At 49.4% G+C, this 26,977-nt stretch overlaps 1 protein-coding gene across 1 annotated transcript in view; it reads right to left on the reverse strand.

Annotated features, from left to right (window-relative positions):
- Positions 1-20,420, reverse strand: part of EPHA10 (EPH receptor A10) — a 34,258-nt gene extending 13,838 nt beyond the window's left edge. Inside the window, exons 1-6 of the mRNA XM_064731446.1 lie at positions 20,288-20,420; positions 19,182-19,246; positions 16,728-17,397; positions 7,970-8,125; positions 6,482-6,823; positions 734-858 (exon numbers count right to left, since the gene is read on the reverse strand). Of these exons, the coding sequence (XP_064587516.1) occupies positions 734-858; positions 6,482-6,823; positions 7,970-8,125; positions 16,728-17,397; positions 19,182-19,246; positions 20,288-20,420 (1,491 nt within the window). The remainder of the gene's footprint in view (positions 1-733; positions 859-6,481; positions 6,824-7,969; positions 8,126-16,727; positions 17,398-19,181; positions 19,247-20,287) is intronic.
- Positions 20,421-26,977: the final 6,557 nt, after the last annotated feature.

The following is a 26,977-nucleotide window of genomic DNA, read 5'->3' on the forward strand; positions in this document are numbered from 1 at the left end:
GTGGTGTCAGTCACAGATGGATGGGCACACACAGCACCCCTGCTCCTGAGGGGGGCAAGGGAAGGGCACAAAGCCAGAGGCACAAGCAGAGCCCATGGCAGTGCCCAGTATTGCCAGCCAGGCAATATGTACAAATTTGTACAAATCACAAACAGGGTGGGGCTGCTGGGGAACAGCCTTGAGCTGTTTTATTTTCCAGCATCAGTCTCATTACATGATTATGTCAATGGGAAGATGCCAGCAGCTCACATCCCAGGCAGCAGACAAAGAACTCAATGTTACAACTCATGTTAAAAGTTTTTTGACCAATCACACAAAGCAAAAGCACATTGACAGTAGTTCTATCCAACCACTATAAGCACAGGTACCTTTGGTTAAAACAATGCTTGCTTATTTCAAATACAATACCTGCTTGTAAGCCTTAAAACACAATGCACAGAGCTCCATTATTAAGGTTAGAACTTCCTAATATCTGCTAGATAAACTTTACTGTAGCTTAAGGAGTTATTCTAGACTCCTTAAAACTTAATACTCCTTAATAATAACTCCTTAAGCATTAATACCCAGACCATTGTTCTATTTGTCCGTCCTTTTCTATTCTTACATAATTTTTCTGCTGACCAATCTCATGGCTACTGCTTAGCTCCAATCCCAGTTCTGCTGTTTCTGAGGCTGCCTTCTGCAGCTTTCCCAAAGCCCTGGGATTTTAAGGACTCCCACACCCAGAGCTCACCTTCTCAAAGTACTTGACCTCGTACTCGGTGCCATTGGCAGTGAGCAGGCCTGGCTCCTGCCAGGACAGGGTGACACTCTTCTGCTCCACTCTGTCTGTGCGGATGTCAGTGACAGGAGCTGGCTCTGGAAATGCAGAGAGGAAAAGGGCAGAGACTGAGGGGCTGCTCCAGTAAAACATTTCACTTACACAGAGTTTGTGGTTTCTGCAGACACCAGTCCCCTCTCTCTGAATCAGGACTGGAATAGCTCCAGGATGAGCTGGTGGCCATGCAGTGGGAGAAGATAGCTTTGTAATCCATGGGCAGCCTGCAATGGAAAACTGGCAAAAATCCCAACAGCACCCTCCACCCTTAGTGCTGCTGGAGTCTGAGGATGGGCTCTGTCCTGGGCTCTGAACCCTGCTGAGGATGTCTGGGAAAGGCAAAACACAATCTTTGATCAGGAGGGCTAGAGGGACACACCAAGGCCCCCTGAACCACCTCACACCACATCTACCCTGGACTGCTGAGGGTTTGACCCCTGCTCTGAGAGCAGGCAGTGCCTCAGGAGCTGCCTGTGTTGTGTTTCTGGTCAGCACAAACTCCCTCCCCAGCATGCATGCATCCATTTAGTTCATCCACTGCAAAATGCACTTGTCAATATTCCCATTTTAACCAGGTTTGGCTCCAAACAAGTCTCCAGACTATGCAGGCAGAAGCTCACAGCCCTCAGGCACAGGAAAAGCTGCACAGGGTATTTCTAGCTTGTTCTACTTCCCATCAAATCAGGACATTCACTGGACCTGTCTCTGTCCCACCAAGACTCCCATGGAGAGGAACAAGTCCCTAGAAAATAAACTTAAATATCCGTGAAATTTTGTATTTATTACTTAGCTCATTAATCTTTGCTTAAATAAAAAGCCCTCATGATGTTTTATTCATGGCGGTTTGCTCCTTGATTCCAAGTCACTTTGGCTCCCTGTGAGAGGAGTCAAAGGGGCTCCTGTGCAGCTCCATGGCCCACACAGAGCTCCCTCTGGGTGTGGGACATAATCCAACATTATCCCCCAACACCTGCCTTGGGTCCTGCTCCTGTGAGATAAGCTAAGTGCTCCTTACAGTGTTGTATGATCCCCATCAATAAAATATCACCCAGCTGCCCTCCTGTGTCTCTGAGTCCTGGAAATGGACTGGAGAGACCTGACTGTGTGGTCCTGACTGTTAACAAAGTCATCAGGAAAAATCCTCCTCACTCACAGATGTGCTTTAGAGCAGAGCCCGTGGTACATGACAGAAAAGCAGGTGCCAGCCTCAAACATGTTTAAAAAACATTAAAGAAAATCACACAGGCTATAAAGCATTTCACACTGTGAAGAAAAAAAATGTGTTTCCCATCAATATTTTAAGCTCTCCTATCATTGCCTATATTTGAAAAAGCAAACATTAAATTATTCACCACTCTGCCTGATTTTATAAACTCCATTCCCCTGTACGTGGGTTTTCTCCTGTTGATTAAGCAGGGTAGCAGCAGAACAGGCATAAAACTACAGCAGAACAGGCATAAAACTACAGCAGAACAAGCATAAAATAACATGTGGCACTGTGTCCTTCCCCAGAACAACTCACTGCACCCAACAGCTGCACTTGGGCACAAACATCAAATCCCCCTGCTTGTGCAGATAGAGCTACCTCTCCCTTCCCTCACCAGTTACTAACATCCCAACACTGAACATGCCTCAGATATCTCCATTTCAAAGCAGAGAAGCTGCCTCACCATCAAGAGGCACCTTTTCAGGACAAAGACCCCAGGAGCTCAGACTTTTGTTGCTCATCCTGCAGCCCCACTGCCCCACAGTGACGGAGTCAGCCCTGGGCACACACAGGCAAATCTGCTTTGGAGGACCAAATCCAGCTCAACCCCCATCTCCAGCCTCAGGAAGGAGGATGCATTCTGGCACTGGCTGCATTATTAATCAGCAGCAGATTTAAAAGCTCTTTAAGGCAGGAGCCTTGTATTCCTGCCGGGAATACAAATGACAGTGGCCTGGAGTGCACATTTACATGGCTAATGCAGCTTCACTCCTGCAGGCAAACAGTTCCCCTCACTCCTCAAACACTTTTATTTAGTCTCATGCTGGGGACAGATTAGAAAAAACACAGTATTAATTTTGCCACCTGCAGACTAAATTGCATCTCTTCTTTTGGCTGCAATTACAAGGAGCGATGGACAATTCCCTCTGGTGAGTGCTGGAAGGGAAGGACAGCACGGAGCTGGATTAGAGGAGCAGGTTCTGACAGATAAATAAGGTCTTGTTTCTTGTTTAATTTTTCCTCTGAACCTGCTTATCAGCAGACAGAGCTCAGGAGACAAGCTTCTCCTCAGTTCTCCCCTTTTTTGCTGATAGGAATGGGTTAACCATCACTGTCACCCCCTGCCAATGGTGCAGAGGCAAGAGGAACCAGGGCAGGGCAGCCCCAGCAATAAAAACTGTCAGTGTTCCAAGAAACTTCCGAGCCTCAGCTGTTTGGGTAATTCCCAGCCACCACCTGCATCTGGAGACTTGACAGCTCAACAAGAGACATTGATTTTGAGCAGATTACAGGATTAATTATCCACATTCTTGACGTGCATTTCAGTTCCCTCAGGAGTACATGGTATCGAGCAAGGGGCTGAGATTTCCCCCTCCCCAGGGGAAAAGCTGTTCTGAGCAGCCAAGGACTGTTGGGAAGGATGAAAGCTTGACAAGAAAGTCTCACAGATATGTGTGCTTAGCAGAAAGATTTTTGAATGTAAAGTCTGATGAAGGAATAGAGATGAAAGCAAGTTTTGGTATAGAAGAAAAGAATTGCTGAGCCAGTCTCACTGGATAACCAAAGAGACAAAGGATGTGTTAGTTAGAAGAGGTTTTTATGACTTAGAGCAAAGGATAAACCCACCCCAAACAAAAAGATGTTTTTACCAAGCAGAAAGATAGCACAGGCAAACAAGCCTGCCAAAGTTGCAAGTAGAAAAAAGGTCTCAGAATCTTCCACTGCAAGAAAACTGAAAACCAACTTCTAGCTTAAACTGTAATGTACTGACTTTTAGTGATTGGAGAACAGTAACATGAATATGGTAATTATAGTAGTTATGATAGGCTATAGACAAAAGTTAAGGTGTAGATTGGTTCTGCTGTATTGAGATGCTCAGCAAAGAAAAGTATAGAATGCATTGTGACCAAAAGAAAAGTCTATAATGCACTGTAATCAAAACTAAAGGGTCTCCAGGCCTGCCTGCAGCTGGAGCTGACAGCTGTGGGCACAGCTCTGACACCCATAACCCTGGACTGCTGTAGCCTCTTGGATACAATAAACTGCATTTTGGAGAGCAGCCTGGAGTCCCACATCTCTCATTCAGGCTCTTACACCAAGGCATGGCTGGCATCACTGACTTGCTGCTTTGCTCCCTAAGAGAACAGGGCACTCACTGCCCACACCTGAGCTTGTGCCAGCTCAGACCTGGGGGCCCAGGCAAGGTGGCAGCTCCAGGTCCCTCTGCCTGCACCAGGATGGAGGAATGGCTTCTCACCACACCCCAGCCTGTTCTCTGTGCCTCTGGCCTGAGCTCAGGAGGCAGAAGACCTTCCCAGAGCTAAATCCATCCTTGAACAGCAAAGATCCTAATGAGGAGTGACACCTCAGCTGAGGAGCAGTCTGCAGCACAGCATCCCCCAATGCAGCCACAGGGATTATGGCATGAGGGAAGAGAAAGCAGCAACGTGCACAAAAAAGCATTTGATCAAGTGGTGGGGAAATTATTTCTAACAAGATCAAAGTTTAATCTCTTCAGATGAAATTGTTGGCCGCTTCCTGCCAAGAGGTACCTGAGGATCATCTGTCTCCATTAAGTGTGGCTTGGGAAAGGGTTTTCATGCAAATTAATAATGTAACTGCAGAGGAAGGGACAAGGACACGACAAGCCAGAGCTGACTGTCCTTCAGCAGAGCCAACAGCACAGGAGGGACCTGACTGTCCTTTGGCACAGACAACACCTCAGGAGGGACTCCTGAGCCAACCCCTCTGTCCACAGGATGGGCACTCACTTCCCTTTACCTGAGGGAACAGAAATGCCAAACTGGAAATGGAAAGGGACAGTTACAGTAAGAATTGTGTCACAAACCAGCACAGGATAGAGAGAGGAAATCAATTTTTTTGTTTCTGAAGGATAGCCAACATTTGAATTATCTATTTTAAGGAGGATTTTTTGATGAATGGGCTGTAAATGCTGCTTCATCAAAGGGGGTTTTATGATTTATAAATTCAAACTGGAGCCAGATCTCAGAGCAGACTTGTCCCTTCACAGCCCAGGCTGTCACCAGGCTCACTCCTTGTGTAGGAGAGATGGGGGTAGGAGGGTGGGGATGGACAGAGACCAGAGATCTCTGCAGCCAGGGCTGGGAACTTGTGGTTTATTGCAAAGGGCCTGGGTGCAGGGCCCTGCTGGGAGCTGCCAGCCACAGCTCAGAGCAGGGCCCAGAGAAGAAAGGGGGACAGAGGATGAGAGGGCGAGGTTCCCATTACAATACAATAAATCTTCTTCTGTGCTGAATATTCTAATTCTCACTAACCAATCTAGTACAAGACACAAATCCTATAGCATTTACATACATCCTATAAGAATCATTACATTCCCATACTGGGTTACATTTTAAACCCTAAAAACTCCTCTTTGGGTCCCTTCTGCCAAGCTGGCAGGGTCTGCTCTGAGCCTTGGGCCTGTCTGCAAGCAGAGGGGATTGTTTGATCCAAAGGGGATCACCTTCAGCTGGCCATGCCATTGTTTTCCAGTTGTTCAGTAACTGAGGGATCTCAAAGCTTGCTTTCATTTCAATCTCGCTTATAGTTTCCATATTCTCACAATCTTTTGCCAGGCAATCATATTTATAAGGCCTTCCTGTTTCATCTTCCCCAACAACACCTTGCCTCCCAGAGAAGTGTCAAACACAACATGCCAGAGCAAAGCAGCCACAGGGGCACAAAGCAGCAAGCTGTCCCCATCTGTGCTCTTGCATTGTGATTTCAGGGTTTACCCCAGAACCTCGGGTCCCTCCCCTGATAATTCCCTCCCAGGTGTGTCAGTCCCCTCTCCTTTCCCCTCCCAGCACTGTCTGTCACTCCTGGCATTCCAGAAGTGATTGGCAGATTCAAAGGATGCCCTCTACCCCTGGGGGCATTGGGCCATCCAGGTGTCCTTTGTCCCTTTGTCCCTCCCCTCCTGTCCCTGCTTGGTGGCTCCCTGCCCCTTCCCTGCCCCTCTCCCTGGGGTTCAAAGGAGCAGCAACCACGGGCTCAGGGAGTTCTGTTGGAGCTGCTGCTGCATTCAGAGGCCTGTGGGCCAGAATAAAGCTCTGCATCCAAACCCTCCATCAGAACCAACTCCTTTCCTTCACCATCGCCTTAAAGCTTCTCTGCCAGAGGGAAACCTGAGGAGCAGCCCCTGTTATGGGGGGAAGCTCCATCCCAGCACCACCAGAGCTCCTGCAGGCCTGGCCTTGTCCCCACGGGCCCAGCTGCAGCACCCAGGCAGCCCAAAGTGTCTGTGGGGTGAAACACCACACACCCAGGCAGCCCAAAGTGTCTGTGGGGTGAAACACCACACACCCAGCCAGCCAAAAGCGTCTGTGGGGTGAAACACCACAGTGCTGCTGTTTGGTTCAGCGGCAAGGCCAGACAAGCTCAAGCACATCCCATCCAGCTATATTGGTAATTATTCCAACAGTGTCACCTACCTGTGTGCCCAGTGGACACGTTGACCTCAGCATACTGCTGCCCTCCCAGCGGGCTGACGGCCGAGACGCCGTTCAGCGCCAGCACGCGGATGGTGTAGGTGACGTGGGGCAGCAGGTTCAGCAGCGTGGCCGTGCGCTCCACTAGCCCCGTTTGCTGTGGCACGAAGCCCACGCTGGTGCCACACTGCTGGCAGTGCCCTGGTGGCCCTGCGGGGCAGCGGGCACACCACAGGCTGTAGGTGAGGTCGCTGCGGCCGCCCGCGTCGGCCGGGGCGCTCCAGTGCAGCACCAGCGAGCTCTGGCGCAGGCTGTACACCAGGTTCCGGGGGGCTGAGGGGGGGCCTGCAAGGAAAACAGGGTCAGGGCACAGGTGTTGGGGTAAACATATAGGAATGTGCTCTCTGTTGGTGGAGTGACTGAATTATTCTGTCTGCTTCAAAAAGGATAAAGCCCACAAGTTCCTCTCGCAGTTTGGACCTTGGGGACTTCACCTCAGACCTGGGGCTGCCCAATTGGACAGAGGCCAAGAGCTCCCACTTAGCTAATTCAACAAAGGAAATAATCACTTTTGTGGGGTGTTTTAGCGGGAGCAAGAATCTCTTGCCCCTGCAAAACCTGGCTCAGTTTTTCTCTCTAAGAGCTTTGTTATTTTGCCTTTTATTAAACCTTTTTCTGTTTCCAACACTGCCTCAGAAGCCATGCTGCTAATTTTATGCTGTTCAGGGTAGCTGAGCTGTCTCAGGTGTGATGGGTTTCTCTGAGAGCTCATAAGACCTGGCTCAAAGAATAACACATCACAAACCTAAAGGTTCTGTATGGGAGCAGCAGAGCAGGCACTGGGGGTAGAGCACAGGGGGACAGTCCTGGACAGCCACAGGCAGGGGTGGCACGAGGGGACAGGGAGGTCCTGGATATCCAGGGGTGGCACAAAGGGACACACAGGTCCTGGACAGCCAGGGGTGGCACGAGGGGACACAGAGGCACAGTGGGATGTGGGACAGAGGATGCCAGCTGCAGGGGTGTGTGTGCACCACCAGCCACAGCTCACAGTGTGCATGAGGAGCACCTGGCTGGATCCAGCACCTCCCTGAGCAGCACCAGCCCTTGGAGCTCACTCCTGGTCAGACACTGCCCAGCCATGCTCAGCAGACATGGAGGGTTCCTCATCCCTGTGCTGCCAGCTGGACAGCATCCATCACCAGAGCAGCTGGAGTCCAGTCCAATTAACCAGAGGCTATTTAATTAAAACCTGTGAATTATGGTGCCTAAATGACAGTGTCCCAGTTTATCAGGGAGTCTGTGAGCCTGACTGCACATCTGCCTCACCAGTCTGGGTTGTAGGGACAGCCCCTCCATCCCCTGCATCCCCACCCCAGCACAGACTGAGGTGAGCACACAGAGCAGGCAGGCACAGCCCTGGGCACTGCAGGACAGACAGGGTGTCTGGACAGACAGACAGAGTGCCTGGGCAGACAGACAGAGACGTACGTGTGCAGGAGGCAGATGGTGGGTCTGAAGGAGACCTGGAGTAATTTGTCTGGCACAAACAGAAGGTGGAGGCTTCCTCATGTGTGAAGCTGTGCTCAGGGCATGGAGAGCACAGAGGGAGACGGAGGGAGAGCTTGTAAAACCCTGGAAGGCAAGCTGAAAGAGAGAGAGGCTGTTAGTGGAGAGCCACACAAATATTGACATGTCTGATGAGTGCATTTCCCTGATTCCTGGAGCCTCCTTTGCAGACACCACCCTCTAAGCTGATTTCCCTGAGCACCTGCATGATCCTGGCACCAACAAAGAAATATGTCCCTTGGTTTTACCCATTTGGGTTCTGTAGCTCTGCACTGACTTTCACAGTAATGTCATTCCCTATCTAGGGTGCTAGATAAACCAGGAAAAAATAGCAAATGTTAAAATTACTCCCAAAATTTCCAGTTCCCTCTTTAGAGCTGAGAAGCCAAATCAGAACTAGTAGTGTATTCATAGAATGGAGACAGAGTGTGGTTTTTCCTTTAGTTAGGCAGCACTGACCACCACACAGGGCAGAAATATCACTGCATGAGACAGGAAAATCAATCCTGTTGACAAACATGATGGGATCCAACACTAAACCCAGACCCCATCCCTCAGATGTGCCTGTCACACAAATCTGACATCTCACGGCAGCCTCCTTTGCTGTCCCTGGCCAGCAGACACCACCCTCTAAGCTGCTTTCCCTGAGCACCTGCATGATCCTGGCACCAAGAAAGAAAGATTCCCTTGGTTTTACCCATTTGGGTTCTGTAGCTCTGCACTGACTTTCATAATAAATGTCATTCCCTATCTAGGGTGCTAGATAAACCAGGAAAAAATAGCAAATGTTAAAATTACTCCTGAAATTTCCAGTTCCCTCTTTAGAGTTGAGAAACAAAATAAAAACTTGTAGTGTATCCATAGAATGGAGACAGAGTGTGGTTTTTCCTTTAGTTAAGCAGCACTGACCACCACAGAGGGCAGAAATACAGGGCAGAAATATCACTGCATCAGACAGGAAAATCTATCCTGTCTACAAACATGATGAGATCCAACACTAAACCCAGACCCCATCCCTCAGATGTGCCTGTCACACAAATCTGACATCTCATGGCAGGAAACTGAACATTCCCAATTAGAAGTGTCTTTCAGAATAGCCCACCCTGTTTTCTAACAGCCACAAGTAAGTTTACAGAAGTGCCTGACATTAATGACACCACAAAATGCCCCAATTTGCGTGGCCCAGGAGCAGGCACCACATGTGAGTATGTTCCACAAGGAGCTATGAGCTTTATTTGCTTTTTTTTTTTTTTTTATCTTGGCCATCCAAAACTTGCCCTTGAAAAGAACAAAAGTGCCCCCAGCACATGTGATGCATCATGTGTGTGTCTCTGTTTCTTTTTTCAGACAAACTCCCACCTTCTTCCACCTCATCCTACGAGTGTTTTTCTTGGTCTCCAGCTGGTTTAGGTGTCCCTGTCGTTTCACACTGCTTATTTCTGCAGTGGGTATGTGACAGCTCTTTGGGGGATCAGGTCATCAATTTATAGAATGAAATTCTCTTTTTTTGTACACTGCTTTCTATCCTGTTCCTGGTCCTCTGGTGCTACCACAACTAAATTATTAAACAATGAAATTCAATAACTGTCTTAGAGCCAAAGAGAAGCAGTCAGATGGGTCAGATGGATCAAGTGCCTCTCTCCAGCTCCACCATGCTGACCACAGGAGCTCCTCAGGAGGGGAGGATCACATTTAGGATCCTGTCACTGCCAGGGAGAGCACATTCCCCCTCTGTAACACTGCCTGCACACTGCCAAACCAGCAGCACTCATTTGTGAGGCAGCTTGGCTAATTACCCAGCATTGGGCAACCTTGGGAAAGGCTTCTCTTAGCACCAGGGTGTTTTTGGAAAGAGCAACGTCCTCTCTCATTCCCAGCCTGTGCCATGGGGAAAGCAGGGGTAACTGAGGATGCAGACCTAGAAAATGTATGGTTTCCCACTCCAGTGGCACAGCACAGCTTTCCATTCCCCTTCCCAGTGAAGTCCTACCAGCAGCAGTGCTGTGTGTGCCAGCATGAATTAATAACAGCTGCAGCCTCACTCAAAATGCCTATACAGGCATTTATAATTAACACTACAACTGGGTTGTCTTCCAAAATCAATTCCTTTCCAGTTTTGGTCCTGGAATTGTATTTGACAAAGTTCATCTGCTTTAATGTGTGTTAATTTTCTCTGTTGAAGCAGACATTCATAAAAATGCTCTTTAGGAAAGCCACAGCTGGGCAAACAGGCAGCCAGCACTGGGGGTGCCACAGCAGGAACCAGCACAGCACCACAGGCAGCCTGACAGCCCAAATCCCTCCCAGCAAGGGCAGACTGGGAGCACTGGGCCCTTCCAGCACTCAAACCTGCAATGTCACCACTGTCATCCAAATTGTTCCCAATGCATCTCTCACAGGAGCTCCTGCTGACCCCTCACTGGCACAGCCCTACTCCATCTATCCAAATCCCATTATCAAGTCACTCTTTATTATGTTCCAAACATTTCATCAGTGCTTCAGAGGCAAAGCACAGGGGAGAGGAGGGGACAGCAGCCCCAAGGAGGGACAGATGCTGCCAGCAGTGCCCATGGACAAGGACACCCTGCCCAAACCAGCCAGGGCACCCTGTGTAAATCACTGACAGAGCTTCAGTGCTGCACTGAGGTGGTCAAAGAGCCTTGCTGAAAACATCCTTGGGTGGCAGAGAGGCTCCTGCCCCTCCATGCTGAGTTTGAGGTCTCACCTTGCCTTAGTGCACCAGCTGGGATCAATAATGCAGGCAGAGAGGAGGGACAGCACTCGTGTCCAGTCTCTGTGCCTCTGTGAGAGGGACAAAGCCAGCATGAGGAGCAATCAATGCAAGCACTGAGTCAGGCTCTTCTCACCTTGCTCCCATGTCTGCCAGGATGGGAACTTTAGGCTGCACCACCCCAGAGAATCCAAAAGCCTTCCACACAGTTTGGAGGTTTTAAATAACTGGTTTTTAACAAGCAGCCTATGGTCCAACACGTTGCCAGCAATTCTGACACCTCTAGACAATGCTACTCTGTAATTTTTGTCCCTGTTAAATAATTTGTGGAGTACTAAAAAGAAAACCTGAGTCCAAGGGTAAGATCCTTGTGCATCCCCAAAAAGGAACTCTTAACAGCAGAAATTAAATTTAGTGATTTAGCCCAGAAGAAACAGTCTGGAAATATCTAAGAGAGTGCATTTGATGAATCCAGCCAGGACTGACAGAACCTCATTGTGCTATTTATGCCAGAATGTTCCTCAAGGACACACTGAAGCAGGCACATCCTCTGAGCCAAGTGCAATTCACTGCTGTGTTCTCAGCTCCATAATGCAGCCACCAAGCAGCTCCTGGTGAAGGACTGGCTGACCAGTCAGACAGACAGACAGAAGGACAGCCCTACTGAGCACTCTGAGCTCACACAAACCCCCTCAGCTGTGGGCAGGACACGTCCCCTCTGGATTTCAACAGCCCATCCAACACGTTATCCATGATATCCATGACCTTAACCTCACAGGAATCCTGCAAACAACTTGTGATGCTTGTAATTGTCAGAGCAGCTTGCTCTGAAATTAAATGTCACGGAACGATTTGTGTGTGCATCTGTCACGACTTCCAAAGGCAGAATTATTTCAGACACGCTGTGAGCAGCAAGGGAACGTGCAATCCCAAAGGATGGACACCTCCATGGCTGGACATTACTGCAGAGACACTCTTTTTGCTGCTCCATGTGTGTGGCTGGTGGGCAGCACACCCAAATCACCTAAACCTCCTCATGTTAGATCCAACCTCTAATTTCCCTCCTTCACAAACAATGCTCACCTCTCTCCATGTGTGTGCGTGCACAGCCCAAACCAGTGAATCTCACCTCTGAAATCAGTTCCTCTGGAATTTCCTCTGGAATTTCCTCCAGTTCCACACAGCAGCAAGCACAGGGCCTGACTGTGGGATGCCTGTGGCTGCATCTGTGATGAAAGCAAAACCTGGTGCTCTGTGCAACTTGCAGAGCTCCAGGAGGAAAAAATAAATGTATGCATAATCCTCCAGCATCAGTCAGCAGATAAAGAACACTCCAGGAGCACTTACAGGTTTGTAAGCTAATGTATAAAAGATGAAACAAATCAAAAGCTCCAAGTGCTGTACACTTGGATCCATCTTTTTTCTATTCAAACAGAAAAGCAGACCTCAGGCTTCAGGAGGTATCTTTGCAGTAAATGACAAAATATTGTCAAAAATTTCTCTAACTTTCAATTGAACTATTTCTTTTCCACCTAAGGACACTGCAGTGACACAATGCTGTGGTGGGACACATCCAATGGACAGAAGAGCATCTGACTCACCCCACATCCCACTCCCACCCTAAACCTCTGCTTTCTCCCTAAGAGAAATACAAATAAATCTTCCTTGTGTCTTGTCCATAGCAGGCTGAATTCAACATGCTGCTCAAAAATCCACCCAGTGATGCAGACAAGGAGGGGGAATTTCTGTTATTCCCCATTTCAAACAGCACCTGTGGACAAGGCTGGCACTGAAGCCTCCTGTGTGAGGTTTTAAAGAGATGAGCAACCCTCATCTCTTTAAAAGGTCACTTAAAAATCCTGACAAAGCACCAGAAACTATTCCAACTCTAAAACTGTTTCCAGTGATGTCATTCCCATGTAGCCAAGGGACAGGGACACTAATTAGACCATCATTGACCAGACCAAGCTGGGCTCCAGGTGCTGGTGGGGGCAGCAGAGCATGGGACACAGCAGCAGGGCAGAGCTGGCTCCTGCCAGGGCTGTCAGAAATGGAGGAAAATGAATTGAGGAGGAAACTTTGCCAGAGCACAAATTTACTGTTTCTGTCAAAGAAGAGTGGCTGGCTGCTATTTTTGGTAACTGGCCTCCATCATATTAATGCAATGTCTGGTTTAAGTTGTCTTATTTGCAGCAAATCTGGCTGGTAAATATTAACCTTGAGCTTTGTTGAAATTCTCCTTGCAGATATTACCAGGGATTGGATAGAAAAGAGGAAGCAGAAGGAGACAACTTTGAATGAAAATGTCAGGCAGATCCCCCACATCAGGGCTTCATTTACACAAAACAACCAGCACAAAGGGGCTGCAGCTCACACCTGACAAAATTAATGGCAAAAAGAAATCAAAGCTGAGAAGGCAAGTAAAAACAAAACAGGGATGGGCAAGGGATCATCCACAGAGCACAGGGCTGCCCAATTGCCTGCTGTGCATCTGCTGGGAATGGGTTTTATGGTCAGAGGAAGCACAGAGCAGCAGCTGGCTGCAGAGATACATCAGGCAAGACAAGTCTGAGTGTATTTTCAGTGACAAACTCTCCTCTTCTTCGTGGGTGGATGTTAAACAGACACTAAAGTTGTGCAGTCCCACCCCAGAGATGGCTGCACTCCACCAAACAGAAAAACAATTCATCAGAAACATGCAAACTTGTCAGTGGTGCGGGACAGAAGGTTGGACATGGGAAGGCTCAGCTTTCCTGCAGCCAGAATTAGCAGAGTCAGAAATCCTATTGTCCTTTTTGTCATCTCTCCTAATTTCAGAGTGAGGACACAAACCTTCTCTTGGTACAGGATGCTCTCAGTAATTCAATCAGGGTTACAGGGACACCAGCTCTGCCACCAAGGTTAAACACCTTCAGCAGTTCACCTCCTGCTTCCTCCACTGCTGTCACCTCCACAGTCCTGCTGCCACCACCACAGTCCTGCTGCCACCACCACAGTCCTGCTGTCACCACCACAGTCCTGCTGTCACCTCCACAGTCCTGCTGCCACCACCACAGTCCTGCTGTCACCACCACAGCCGTACTGTCACCACCACAGTCCTGCTGTCACCTCCACAGCCGTACTGTCACCACCACAGTCCTGCTGTCACCACCACAGCCGTACTGTCACCACCACAGTCCTGCTGCCACCACCACAGTCCTGCTGTCACCACAGTCCTGTAACTGTCCTGCTGCCACCACCACAGTCCTGCTGCCACCTCCACAGTCCTGCTGTCACCTCTACAGTTCTGCTGCCACCACAGTCCTGCTGTCACCACCACAGCCCTGCTGCCACCACAGTCCTGCTGTCACCACCACAGCCCTGCTGCCACCACAGTCCTGCTGTCACGTGCACTGTCCTGCTGTCACCACCATGGTCCTGCTGCCACCACAGTCCTGCTGCCACCTCCACAGTTCTGGTGCCACCTCCACAGTCCTGGTGTCACCTCCACAGTCCTGGTGCCACCTCCACAGTCCTGCTGTCACCTCCACAGTCCTGGTGTCACCTCCACTGTCCTGCTGCCACCACCACAGTCCTGCTGTCACCACCTCCACAGTCCTGCTGCCACCACCACCCTGGCCCCCATGCCACCCCACAGGCGCCAGCAAAGCCCCCACCATCCCCAGTCCACCGCTCAGACCTCTCAGGCCCACAAAACCTGTAAAATAACCTGTGACCAAGAGGTTTCATGCAGGATTCACACCCTCAGAGCCCTCCAAAGCCTGCACAGGATCACAGAGGTGGTGCCAGGTGTGTTGTGCCATCACCTGGCTGGTTTAGCACCCCCAAACTCCCAAAGCATCCCCCTGCCTCCAGCTCAAGGGCTTTTGTTCTCACTGAAGAATTTCCACAGCCCAGGCAGCTTTTATCAGGAATCTTTTCAAGCTATTCACTTAGCACTATGCTAATGCAGGGCTGCAAACAAACCCAAAACTTTCAACCCTTAAAAACTATTTTCTGATATTTGACCAGACATCAGACGCTGCTCCACAGAGAATGACTAATGACCTGCTTTCTGTGAGAGGGGAGAGAAACTTAATTATGTCCATTAAATTACTTCAAATATTTTTCCTCAGAGAATATGAATTATTTAAACTCAACACAGAGAAACCTGAAACATTAGCAAAAGCCTTCTGGGACTCACTATGTAAATCCCCACTCCAAACAGATGTGGGAAGCGTGGCAAGCTGCCATGCAGCCACTGAAGCAATCAACAGCACTGAGATTTCAATTTGATAGCTTTAATAAGGTCTTCTTAAGGAGAAGCCACTGCCCAGAGCACTGGGAAGGGCATCCCACCAGCCTGGAGGGAGGCAGCACCACCAGTGAGAAGGCTGGAGGTGCTCCTGGAGGGCAGAAAGCTCAATCTCCTACTGCACCTCCTGCCTCCAGTGTGGGGAACTCCAATGCCTGGGACTTTTAGCTGTTTTCTTCTCAATCTGTTTGTGAGGTGAAAAGGGACATCCAAGGTATCATCTGGACAGCAAAGGATCTTTTCAGATGTGTTTTACTGAAGAATTCACCTCCTCCCCCAGGTCCTAGCTGGCAAGAAGGTGCCCAGGGGTGGCATTATCCCAGCAATTCTCTCCATTCAGAGGCTGCACACTCTGAGGAAGAGTATGGCAGCCAGCATCCCACACCTGGCTCTGACCTGCCTTTGAAAGATGGAAATGGTCAGAGCCCCAGGTTCATTAGTGGGATGCCTTGTTAAGGCAGAGGGTGCATCCATTTGTGCAGCTGCCCTTAAACACAACCTTGTGAGCTGTACAGTCACCAAATCATTAAACCGTGTCCAAAGCGTATCAATAGGGATATTAATGTTCTAGAGTAATTTTAACATTACAGATAAAGCTGTGGGAAATGCCTGACAGCATCCTGAGCTCTGACACGTCTGCCTAACCAGCACTATGCTGCAGAGCAGCCCCATGCCCTCCAAACAAACCTCTGGTGCTTCACTGGGGAGCTGCCATCACCCAAACAAACATATTGCTGCAAATTCCATTTATCCAAATATCCAATATCCATTTGTCCAAACTGTGCTCAGGCACCAGAGAGCTCTGGCAGCAGTCCTCAGCCCACCAAACCCACTCTAACACATCACTATGCTGCAGAGCAGCCCCACGCCACCCTCCAAACAAACCTCTGGTGCTTCACTGGGGAGCTGCCATCACCCAAACAAACATATTGCTGCAAAAGACAATTCCACTTATCCAAATATCCAATATCAACTTATCCAAACTGTGTTCAGGCACCAGAGAGCTCTGGCAGCAGTCCTCAGCCCACCAAATCCACTCTGCTAGGTCTGCAGAGCAGCCCCATGCCCTCCAAACAAACCTCTGGTGCTTCACTGGGGAGCTGCCATCACCCAAACAAAGAAAAAACAATTCCACTGATCCAAATATCCAAAATCCATTTATCCAAACTGTGCTCAGGCACCAGAGAGCTCTGGCAGCAGTTCTCAGCCCACCAAACCCTCTCTGATGCATCTGCAGAGCAGCTCCATACCCTCCAAACAAACCTCTGGTGTTTCTCTGGGGAGCTGCCATCACCCAAACAAACATATTGCCGCAAAAGACAATTCCACTGATCCAAATATCCAATATCCTTTTATCCAAACTGTGCTCAGGCACCAGAGAGCTCTGGCAGCAGTCCTCAGCCCACCAAACCTGCTCTGACACATCTGCCCAAGCAGCACCATGGTCTCCATGCCCTCCAAACAAACCTCTGGTGCTTCACTGGGGAGCTGCCATCACCCAAACAAACATATTGCCGCAAAAGACAATTCCATTTATCCAAATATCCAATATCCAATATCCATTTATCCAAACTGTGCTCAGGCACCAGAGAGCTCTGGCAGCAGCATGGACTGACACACACAAAACCTTCCAGGACACCAATGGCAACTTTTACCTCTGCATGCCCCGTCCTTCTCCTCGAAGCCAGGGCTGCACATGCACTTCCCGATGGGCACCAGCCACTCTCCCTCTGCGCTGCAGTGCATCCGAGGGGGGTTATCCACATCCACCTCAGCATGGGCCACACAGGTGCCCTGCACCTCCACCAGCGTCACAAAGGCCGTCTCTGCCACCGTGTCGGGGAACAGCGCCAGGTTCTGCACCGTGCTCAGACACTTCTTGTAGTAAACTCGCACGGAGACCAGCGCCACGCAGGCTCCCACATCCTGGAAGCCCAGGTGGAAGCCTCTCTTGCTCAGGTGCCCAATCTCCCTGAGCTCAGTGTTGAGTTTCATCTTGCGCTCGCCCAGGTCGCCCTGCGTGAAGCTCTCGTCGGCGGCGATGGTGTCGATCTTGGTGTGCTTCCCCTCGTGGACGCTCCAGCCCAGGTCGGAGTCAGACTCCACGTAGTACAGGTTGAAGGTCTCCTTGCAGGTGCTGGTCACGCCAGGGATGCTGTTGCAGTCCCTCAGGGTGAACTTGAGCTCGATGAAGATCCTCTGGCCATCGCGCCGGGCGATCCAGCCCGTCTGCAGCCAGTTGTTCTGGTTGGGCTCCATCACGTTGCACACCTGGTACGTGCGGATGGGCTTGTAGGTCTCATCCACGCCGCTGATCTCTTCCCACTGGGGACAGAACACAAAGCTTGGGAGCTGCCCCAGCAGAGACACACCAACCAGCAGAAATGTCACTGCCACCCCTCCCCACCATTATGCTGTAGGCACCAAACCCAGCAGCTACTCCACCCGACCAACACCTGAGCTCTCCACAGAGGTGCAAATGTCAAAACACAACCAGAAAGGCAGCAGGTCTTGGAAAACAAAGCTTGGTTCTGGACATATCACCTGCTAAGGAGCTTGAGCCTTCATCTCCCACACATTCCTCATATTTTCTGTCCCTGGAAGTCCTCAGCCCACCAAACCCACCAGCTGCTCTTGGACCACCCAACACCTGAGCTCTCCACAGAGGTAAAAATGTGAAAATGCAACCAAAATGGGAGCAGATTTTGGGAAAAAAAGCTTGGTTCTGGACACATCATCTGCTGAGGAGCCAGAGCCTTCATCTCCCACACATTCCTCATATTTTCTGTCCCTGGAAGTCCTCAGCCCACCAAACCCACCAGCTGCTCTTGGACCACCCAACACCTGAGCTCTCCACAGAGGTATAAATGTGAAAATGCAACCAGAAAGGCAGCACTGGGAGCAGATCTTGGAAAACAAAGCTTGGTTCTGGACACATCATTTGCTAAGGAGCCAGAGCCTTCATTTCCAACACACTCCTCAGATTTTCCATCCCTGGGAAAGTGCATCCACACAGTGTAATGCTGGATGGGGTTGGGCCACCCAGAGAAATCCAAGATTTCCAAGAAATCCATCTCTAATCCGTCTCTAAGGACACCAGTCACACCATCACATAAGAATGTCAAACACCTTCATGAACAGCAGCAGCTTCTCTGCCAGGAGAAGTTTCAGCTGCAACAGGACAAATCCTCCAATCCTGCAAGTGAAACAGGGTTTCCCCAAAGCTATCAGCAGAGATTCTGATCAGTGAAATGATGATGATTCAACCCTCACAGCCTGAATGACAACCTGGCAATTTCCCAGAGCAATCTTTTCTGGGGGTAAATTTATGCAAAACAGTCAAAACATACCCAGAACAGAGTTTCTTCTGCAAACAAACAGCTGTGCCACACATGACTCCAGACCTATCACTCTTCCCTCTGAACACTTAATTTCCATTTAGGAAAATGAACCCAAAGCTGCAAGGAGCACAACTCCAAGCTCACTGAAAGTGGCTTTAGACCAACACCAGCAGCAAAACCAGGGGCTGATGAAATAAATATTACATTGCACAACTCCCAGTGACCTCCCCAGGCACAGCCCTGGGATTCCAAGGGCTGGACTGACCCTTGGTGCTCATGCTGGTATGCAAACCACAGCACAAACCTTAACGATCCAGTGTTTATTGGCTTGTTTTAGCAGTGTAAAATCCCTTTTGTCTTTTAGTAGTGTAAAAGCCAAGGTATTTTCCAGCAGCCTCCTGCATTGGGGAAGGAACTCAACGAGGTTTGATTATTACTAATTGTAGGTCTTGCAGGTTCCTGCAAAGTTGAGTCAGGCTGAATGCCCACCAGTGTTCCCCCTGATGTTTATTGTTTTTTGGCTTGTTTTAGTAGTGTTAAATCCCATTTTGAGGAGGGACCTCACTCCTCGTTCTGCTGCCAGAGGCTCCTGGCAGTGATCATGCCAAGCTACCTATAGACCCTGACTGAGGAGGTCCCAAGGCTGCCAGCCCCACCCCAGCTCTGTGTAAGCAAAGCTCTCGCAGGCAGGACTTGAAATGCTGCTGAGCATTTGACCCTTCCACCCTCCCCAATGGTGCAGAGGGACAGTCCCACCCCTGTGCTTACCCCGTTGGATGGGTGAGAGGTCCAGCCCAGCTCCGCCTGTGATTCCTTGGAGTCCAGCAGGACAACTGCAGGCAAGACAACATATTAGGAAAACCACCGACACAGGAAATGCTGGTTTAAAAAATGCTGGTAAAACCCACCGTGTCCATGCACTGGGAAGCTCAGTGCCATGCTGTGCCAGGGCTCCAGCAGCCATGGCATCACCGTGTGAGCAGGGAGCTGTCACTGCACAGCCAGAACAACCCCACAGGTGCCTGATCAATGCCCTAAGGACTGTGCAACCCCAGGGACACACAGACAGCACTGCCACTGTACCCTCACCACAGACAGCACTGTACCATCACCACAGACAGCACTGCCACTGTGCCATGCCCACAGCGTGCGGATGCTGGACCCGAAAGGCACCAGCAGCTGCTTTGAAAGAGGGATTTCCCTGGCAAACACCACCCTTCTCCCACAAAACAGCCAATTCTGTCTTTGACAGGAAAAGCTATCTCCCTCAGTTCACAGCTTCACGATCCTTCCACAGCCAGCAAACAGCCACAGCCCCGGAGCGGCAGGTTGAGCCTCGGGCTCAGACACCGGGAACGAGGGGTGCGGCGGCGCATCCCCGGCCGGCACATCCCTGACACCGCTCCGGAACGCTCCGGGACGCTCCTCTCGCCTCCGGGACCACCGGGCTCCGTCCGTGGCAGCGCAGTCCCCGCGAACGCGGACCCCAGGCTCGAACAGTGTCACGGCACTGGCAGCGCGCTGCCTCGTTCCCCCGGTGACCGCGGGGACCGGGACACCCCGCGCTGACCCGGTCACTCCACGAGGACTCGTCCGTCCTCTCTCGCTCCTCCGGCAGAACCCCGCGCCCCGGAGAGCGGCGGCACACCCGCCCCACAACCGGTCCGGCCATCCCGGAGCGACCCCAGCGCCGAGCCGAGCCGGCCGCTCCCGGTACCGCAACCCGCTGCGCGACCCGCCGCGGGCAACCAAAGCCGGCGCCGATGCGCCGAGGGGACACGGCGGTGACGGAGCACCGGGGACACGGCGCGGGAGCGGCGAAGAACCGGGAGGCGCCGGAGCACCGGGAGGCGCTGCCGCCACGCCCGGCTCACCCTGCTCGGCGGCGGCGCGGGGCAGCACGGGCAGTACCGGCAGCACGGGCAGCAGCGGCAGCAGTGGCAGCAGCAGCGGCAGAGGCAGCAGCACCGGCAGCAGCAGCAGCGGCAGCGGCAGCGCCGTCTCCATGGCGCCGCGACTCCGCGCCCCGCGCCGCCGCTGCGCGCCAACCGCGGCCGCCGGGGCGGGGCCTCGACCCGGGCAGCCAATGGGAGACAAGGGCGGGGCGAAAGGGGGCGTGGTCAGAGCGGGAGGGCGGTGACTCCGGTGCCGGCTGAGGGTGGGCGGCCCCCGTGAGGGCTCGGGCTCGGTCACCGGCTTCGGGCTCGGTCACCGGGCTGGCTCCTGAGGGAACGCGCGGCCGTGCTGAGCTTTGTGCTGCTGGAACTGCTGCCCTCGCTGCTGACGAGATGCTGCCGCCGCAATCAGCAGGGAGAGCAGCGGGGCAGTCTCATCCCTGCCCTGGCTGCAGGCGATGTCCGGGAATGTCGGTTTTATCGAGCCTTTCTGTCTTGAAATTTTATTCCCGGCTTCGTGTCGAGGTCCTCCAAGCCCAGCAGCTGCTGTGAAAGCAAATATGCCGAGAGAGAAACCACAGAAAGGCAGCCCGGGCAGGGCGAGTCCTGCCAGACCCACACCCAGCACCGTGCTGCGGCTGCCTGCGATGGAGAGGCGATTCTTCAATCCTTGGCTGCAAGGAGCACAACTCCAAGCTCACGGAAAGTGGCTTTAGATCAACACCAGCAGCAAAGCCAGGGGCTGATGAAACAAGCATGACATGGCACAGCTCCCAGTGACCTCCCCAGCCCTGGGATTCCAAGGGCTGGACTAACCCTTGGTGCTCATGCTGGTGTGCAAACCACAGCACAAAGCCTTAACGATCCAGCGTTTATTGGCTTGTTTTAGTCGTGTAAAAGCCAAGGTATTTTCCAGCAGCCTCCTGCATGGGGGAAGGAACTCAGTGAGGTTTGATTATTAATTGTAGGTCTTGCAGGTTCTTGCAAAGTTGAGTCAGGCTGAATGCTCACCAGTTTTCTCCCTGATGGTGGATACTATGATACCAAAGCAAACATTTATTCCTGTGGGATGTTCCTTTTGCTGTGATTGTGTGTCAGATGTAAAATATTGCAGTATAAATTAAAATTAAAAGCATTGAGCCTCCATCCAGCACAGCCCAGCCAGGCTCTGGTTGCCCATACCAAGCCCTGCTCACAGGAGTTGGTGCTCAGACCTCACGCCAAGCCCAGCTGAACATTTGGAGCCAGAGAATGTTTCCAGCTCTCCATTTCTCAACATGGTCATTACCTTTCATCTCTCTGTGATAACTTTACTGGTGAGGAAATCCATTTATCAATGTTCCTCCCATCTAGGACAGCTCAGCATGGATCAGTGCTTCATGTGCTGCTGCACCAGCCCTGGAGCCCCTCCTGCCATGCACCTGCAGCCCAGGAGCTCCTGGTGAGAGCAGGAACAGCCATGCTGGCTATGGACACATGTTCATACCACCAAAACCCTCCCTCCTTCATGTTACAGAGCAGGGAAGCAAAAGACAGGGTTTATTTATAATCTTCCTCAAGTGGAAACCAAAAGAAGTGACCCGTTATTACTGAAGATTTCTCAAGCCACCCAGGAAGAAAAGTGATATTTAGTTGTCGTTAAAGGCTCAGAACTGCATGACAATTTCATGCTATGTTAACTTCTAGGTTTTCTTTCGCATATAAATTTTTAAGGAGTAAAATAGAAAAACCCAGGCACTTGACCTTTAATCACAGTTATTTGTGTGATCACTCAAGTGTGGGAAAAAGCTAGTTTGTGCTTGAAAGATGCCCTTTAAAGGCAGATTGCTCTAATATGACACACAACTCTCACAGTGTAATACACAGGAATTCACTTGCCTGCCTCCAGGCACAGCAGCTTCCTTTTAGTATTCACACACTGGGTCTTGCTGCTGGGACAGTGGAAGGTATCAATGTCATGAAGCAAATCAATCCAGACCCCTGGGACAGCTCCATTCACCACCAAGCTCCACAGGCATGCACACTTTGCTGTCACTGAGGAGCCAAGCAGGGAAGAGGATTTTGGAAGTATATAGAATATTTTATGTTAGATATGTTTTCCTGGAAGAAGGGTCTGTCATGTTAAAAGCACACAGCTTATTCATTTATCTGAAATATTATTCCAAGCACTTATAAAGCCTTGGTGGTAGAACAGCCAGAGGTATTTTAATTGAGATTTTAAGTATCATGCTTTGGGAAAAATGATCTCATGAATTTTGTTGCAGCAGCAGCAGATGACAAAGCCATTGCTGGTGTGAAGAAAACAGAGAAACAGAGCAGCCTTTAATGGATCCTACTGGATTTCTTCACAAAGTCACACCAAGGATAGCATGGAGGGATGCTGTCCCCAGGATGGCACAGCCCACAACAAGGGGCCAGTATCAGCAGGTGAAGGAAGAGCAGCACCAGGTTGCCTGCTCATCTCTGTCACCATGATATTTTCTGAAAAATCCCAGGATTTCTTCTCCTGGGAAGATGAGAACCCTCAGTTTCTCCCTGTTTTGCTGCTTTGGAATGTGATTTGAAGATTGTTTATCCAGCATGTGAATTGTTTTTAATTAATGGCCAATCACAGCCAGCTGTGTCAGACTCTGAGTCAGTCATGAGTTTTTATTATTCATTCTTGTTAAGCTTCTGATGTATCTTTAATCTTTCTTTAGTATAGTTTTAGTACAGCATGATATGATATATGATATGTGATTAATATAATATAATAGAATTAATATAATATATTGTAATACAATGTAATACAATGTTATAATATAATGTAATATAATATAATGTAATTTAATGTAATGTAATGTAATATATCAGTCTTCTAAGAACTTGGAGTCAGATTCTCATCTCTCACCTCATCCTGGGTACCCTCACAAACACCACAATCTCTGCTGCTCACATCCAGCTCTGGGGCTGCTGCCCTTCCCCACTCCTGCCTGGAGCCTGCAGAGACAAGAGCAAAGGAAAAGCAAAGGCATCAGGTCAGCCAGGCTCCAGATTTTCAGGGGATCTTGTGCAAAGAGCAGGGCTAGCCCAGAAAATGTGTAATTGGCCAAGTTGAGCTATTACCTGCTGTAAGTGCAGACAGAAAGATAGTTTTGACACCACAGTGAAAATAACCCTCCTGGAAAAAAAAAAATCAATACAAACACCAAGGAAAGAGAATCAGAAACCAAGACCATCAATTCCTGAGATAAAGAGAGTTGAAAGTCTCAGTGGGAGGACAGCCAGATCTGTACTGAAAAACAAAACTTTACTTCTTCTGCTGACAAATTACTTTTTATGCTAAAGGACAAAGGAGCCATGAGGATGCAGGCCCCAATGTAGAGCTGAAGGAGCAATCCTTGACAAAAGCTTTTGCACCTCTCCTTTCTCTTCCACACTTGCAAGTATTATTGTACAATAAAACCAAAGGATTTCTGCAGTTTTGCAGTGTTTTTGGCATGTCACACAAACACAGTCCAGGACTTCTGCTGTGACAAGGGCAGAGCCAGAGCAGAGGAAGCAGCAGCAATACAGCACAAGCATGGTGGAATTAGGGAATATCCCAGAGAGGAAAGTGGCTCAGACATCAGGTCCCAGTGGCACCTCACCAGTGTGCCAGCCCCAGCTGACCCCAGGGCTCAGATATTTCTTCCCTCTGTCACAATGCTCCATTCCTGCTCATCCCCTCCTGCTAACTGGCAGAAATCACAGTGAAAATGGAAGTTAATGTAAAGCTTCTCTGTCACTGATATATTTCATGAAAAATCCTTTTGACAAGATTTTTCTCCTGAGAAGCTGAGGGGCCTCAGGAACAAAATGTAAACAATGATTATCTGCTGCTGTGGAATGCAACAGCTGCATCTTTGATTAGTCTCATGTAGTTGTTTTTAATTAATGGCCAATCACAGTCCAGCTGTCTCACTCTCTAGTCAGTCACAAGATTTTATTATCATTCCTTTCTATTCCTTGCTAGCCTTCTGATGAAATCCTTTTCTTCTATTCTTTAGTGTAGTTTTAATATATAATTTTCTTTTAATATAATATCTATCATAAAATAATAAATCAGCCTTCCAAAACATAAAGTCAAGATTCTCATCTCTTCCCTCATCCTGAGACCCCTGTGAACACCACCACACTTCCCATAAATCTCATGCTCAAAGCTGCAAAAGGAAAACCCTTCTACCTTCTGGGTTCTTTGTCTGCAAATACAAAGCTACCAGAGCTGAGCACTTGTTTTTTAACAGCTCTGTCTTTCTGTCAGATCTGTACTCTTTGCCTCACAATGTCTTCTGCACTAGAAATGTTTTGCAGCAGTTCTTTAGCTTTTAAGGTAATCACATAAAAGACCCTTGACTGCATAAACACAGCTAATCTGGGTAAATGCCTTAAAGCATCTTTACATTTCTTGCTAATGGATTTCCAGACAGCCCCCAGATATCCACGTTCTAGAAAATAATGTAAAATAGAGTCTCTAATTTTTTTAAATGCCTCACATTCATCATATACTGAGAAAATCCAGAGCTCCAGGCAGCATAACATCATTACCCTTATGTAAGTCATACCCTGTTCTGTCATCATCAGCAAGAACCCTGCCTTTGGCTGGGGCACGGATGCACCCGGTGTTAAATTCCAACTCAAGCAGAGACAAATTACCACATGCTGCTAATTAGAGCCAGACAGGAGGGATCCAGGTGTCACAGCCTGGTGACAGAGCCTGAAGGGCACACGGGGCCCTGAGCTCAGGAGCTGTGTGTGGGATCTGCTCCCCTGGGAGCAGTGGGAAGGCTCATGGAGGAGGCAGATGTGAGAGACAAAATGAGATGTGGGACTCCAGGCTGCTCTCCAAAATGCAGTTTATTCCATCCAAGATGTTACAGCAGTCCAGGGTTGTGGGGGACAGAGCCTGTGCCTACAGCTGTCAGCTCCAGCCGCAGGCAGGCCTGGGGACCCTGAGTTTAGGTTACAAATGCATTATATACTTTTCTTTTGGTTACATTCCATTATATACTTTGGTTTTGGTTACATTGCATTGTATACTTTTCTTTTAGTTACAATGCATTATATGCTTCGGTTTTGGTTACAATGCATTCTATACTTTTCTTTGCTGAGCATCTCAATACAGCAGAACCAATCTATACCTTAACTTTTATCTACAGCCTATCATAACTACTATAATTACCATATTCATGTTACTGTTCTCCAATCACTAAAAGTCAGTACATTACAGTTTAAGCTAGAAGTTGGTTTTCAGTTTTCTTGCAGTGGAAAATTCTGAGACCTTTTTTCTACTTGCAACTTTGCTGACTTGTTTGCCTGTGCTATCTTTCTGCTTGGTAAAAACATCTTCTTGTTTGAGGTGGGTTTATCCTTTGCTCTAAGTCATAAAAACCCCTTCTAACTAACACACCCTTTGCCTCCTTGGTTATCCAGTGAGACTGGCTCAGCAATTCTTTTCTTCAATACCAAAACTTGCTTTCTTTTCTATTCCTTCAGATTCTACATTCAAAAATCTTTCTGCTAAACATACATATCTGTGAGACTTTCTTGTCAAACTTTCATCCTCCCCAACATGCAGGTGCTGCCCCTCAGAGATGCTTTGCCCTGAGCACAGGGCAGGATTCCAGCACCCCCCAGGCTTCTTCCCCTCAGCCTGCCCCTCTGCTGTGGCTTCACTTGCTCTGCTTGAAAGGCAGAGGTGCAGAGTGGGTGAACTGAGAACTGAGGGAGAAATGAGGATGTACCTCAAGTATAATGGTGCAAACAACCACCAACATAATTTTTGTACCAATTACAGTAATTTGAACAAAGAAGTTGTCCTACCTTTGATTTGCTCTTCTCTTCCTTGCTGGTTTCATTAAATCCACTTACAGAGATTTGCAGCAGTTCTGTTTGAAGTGCTGTCATCAGGATTTTTATTTTCAGTCACATCAGAAATGGTTTTACAGCAGGCTGGTTATGTTTCACAGAGGGATCTGTAGCATGTGGCCATCACTCACTGTCAGAGGTGTTTTAGACAGGCTGGTCCTGCTGCTTGTGTATTTCTGAGGTGAGTGCCAGGGTTCAGTGCCAGGGAAGGAGCTCCAGAGTGGCCACAGCAAGGGCCAGTGCCTGCCCTGGTGCCAGGCTCCCTCCACAGCCTGAATGCTTCTCAGACCTCCCTCAGCAGCTCTGAGCTGCCCTGCACTGAACCTGCAGCCCAAACCTTGGTTACTTTGAAGAATAAAGTGTGCCAGTCTGGTTCACACTGCTCCTGAGGAGAGCACCCCTGTGCACCCCAAAGGGGGACCCCAATGTGCCAATGCAGCTTGGGCCTGCATTCCCCAGTTTCACGGTGTTTCCTCAATTTATTACAAGCTTTTTCATGTTTATATCTTTGTGCTGATCACCATTTAAAATGCATTACCAAGACTTCTAACTTTCCTGGCCCCTCAATAACGTGGCAGTAACTGCCCCTTAACAACGAGGGCACTGAACTGCTGTGGATTTCCCTGGAGTGATTCTGCTCTGGCTCTTACTCACCAGGAAAATCAGAAATGCAACTTGTGTGACACTCTGATGAGGAAAGACACTTCAGGGCTCGCTTGGTAACTCAATCACCACAAGACATTCACCAATTATCCCTCCAGTCACTGGGTGAGGGTGATGGGG

This window comes from Zonotrichia leucophrys, chromosome 23 (assembly GCF_028769735.1).
Source record: "Zonotrichia leucophrys gambelii isolate GWCS_2022_RI chromosome 23, RI_Zleu_2.0, whole genome shotgun sequence".
Lineage (NCBI taxonomy): Eukaryota > Metazoa > Chordata > Aves > Passeriformes > Passerellidae > Zonotrichia > Zonotrichia leucophrys.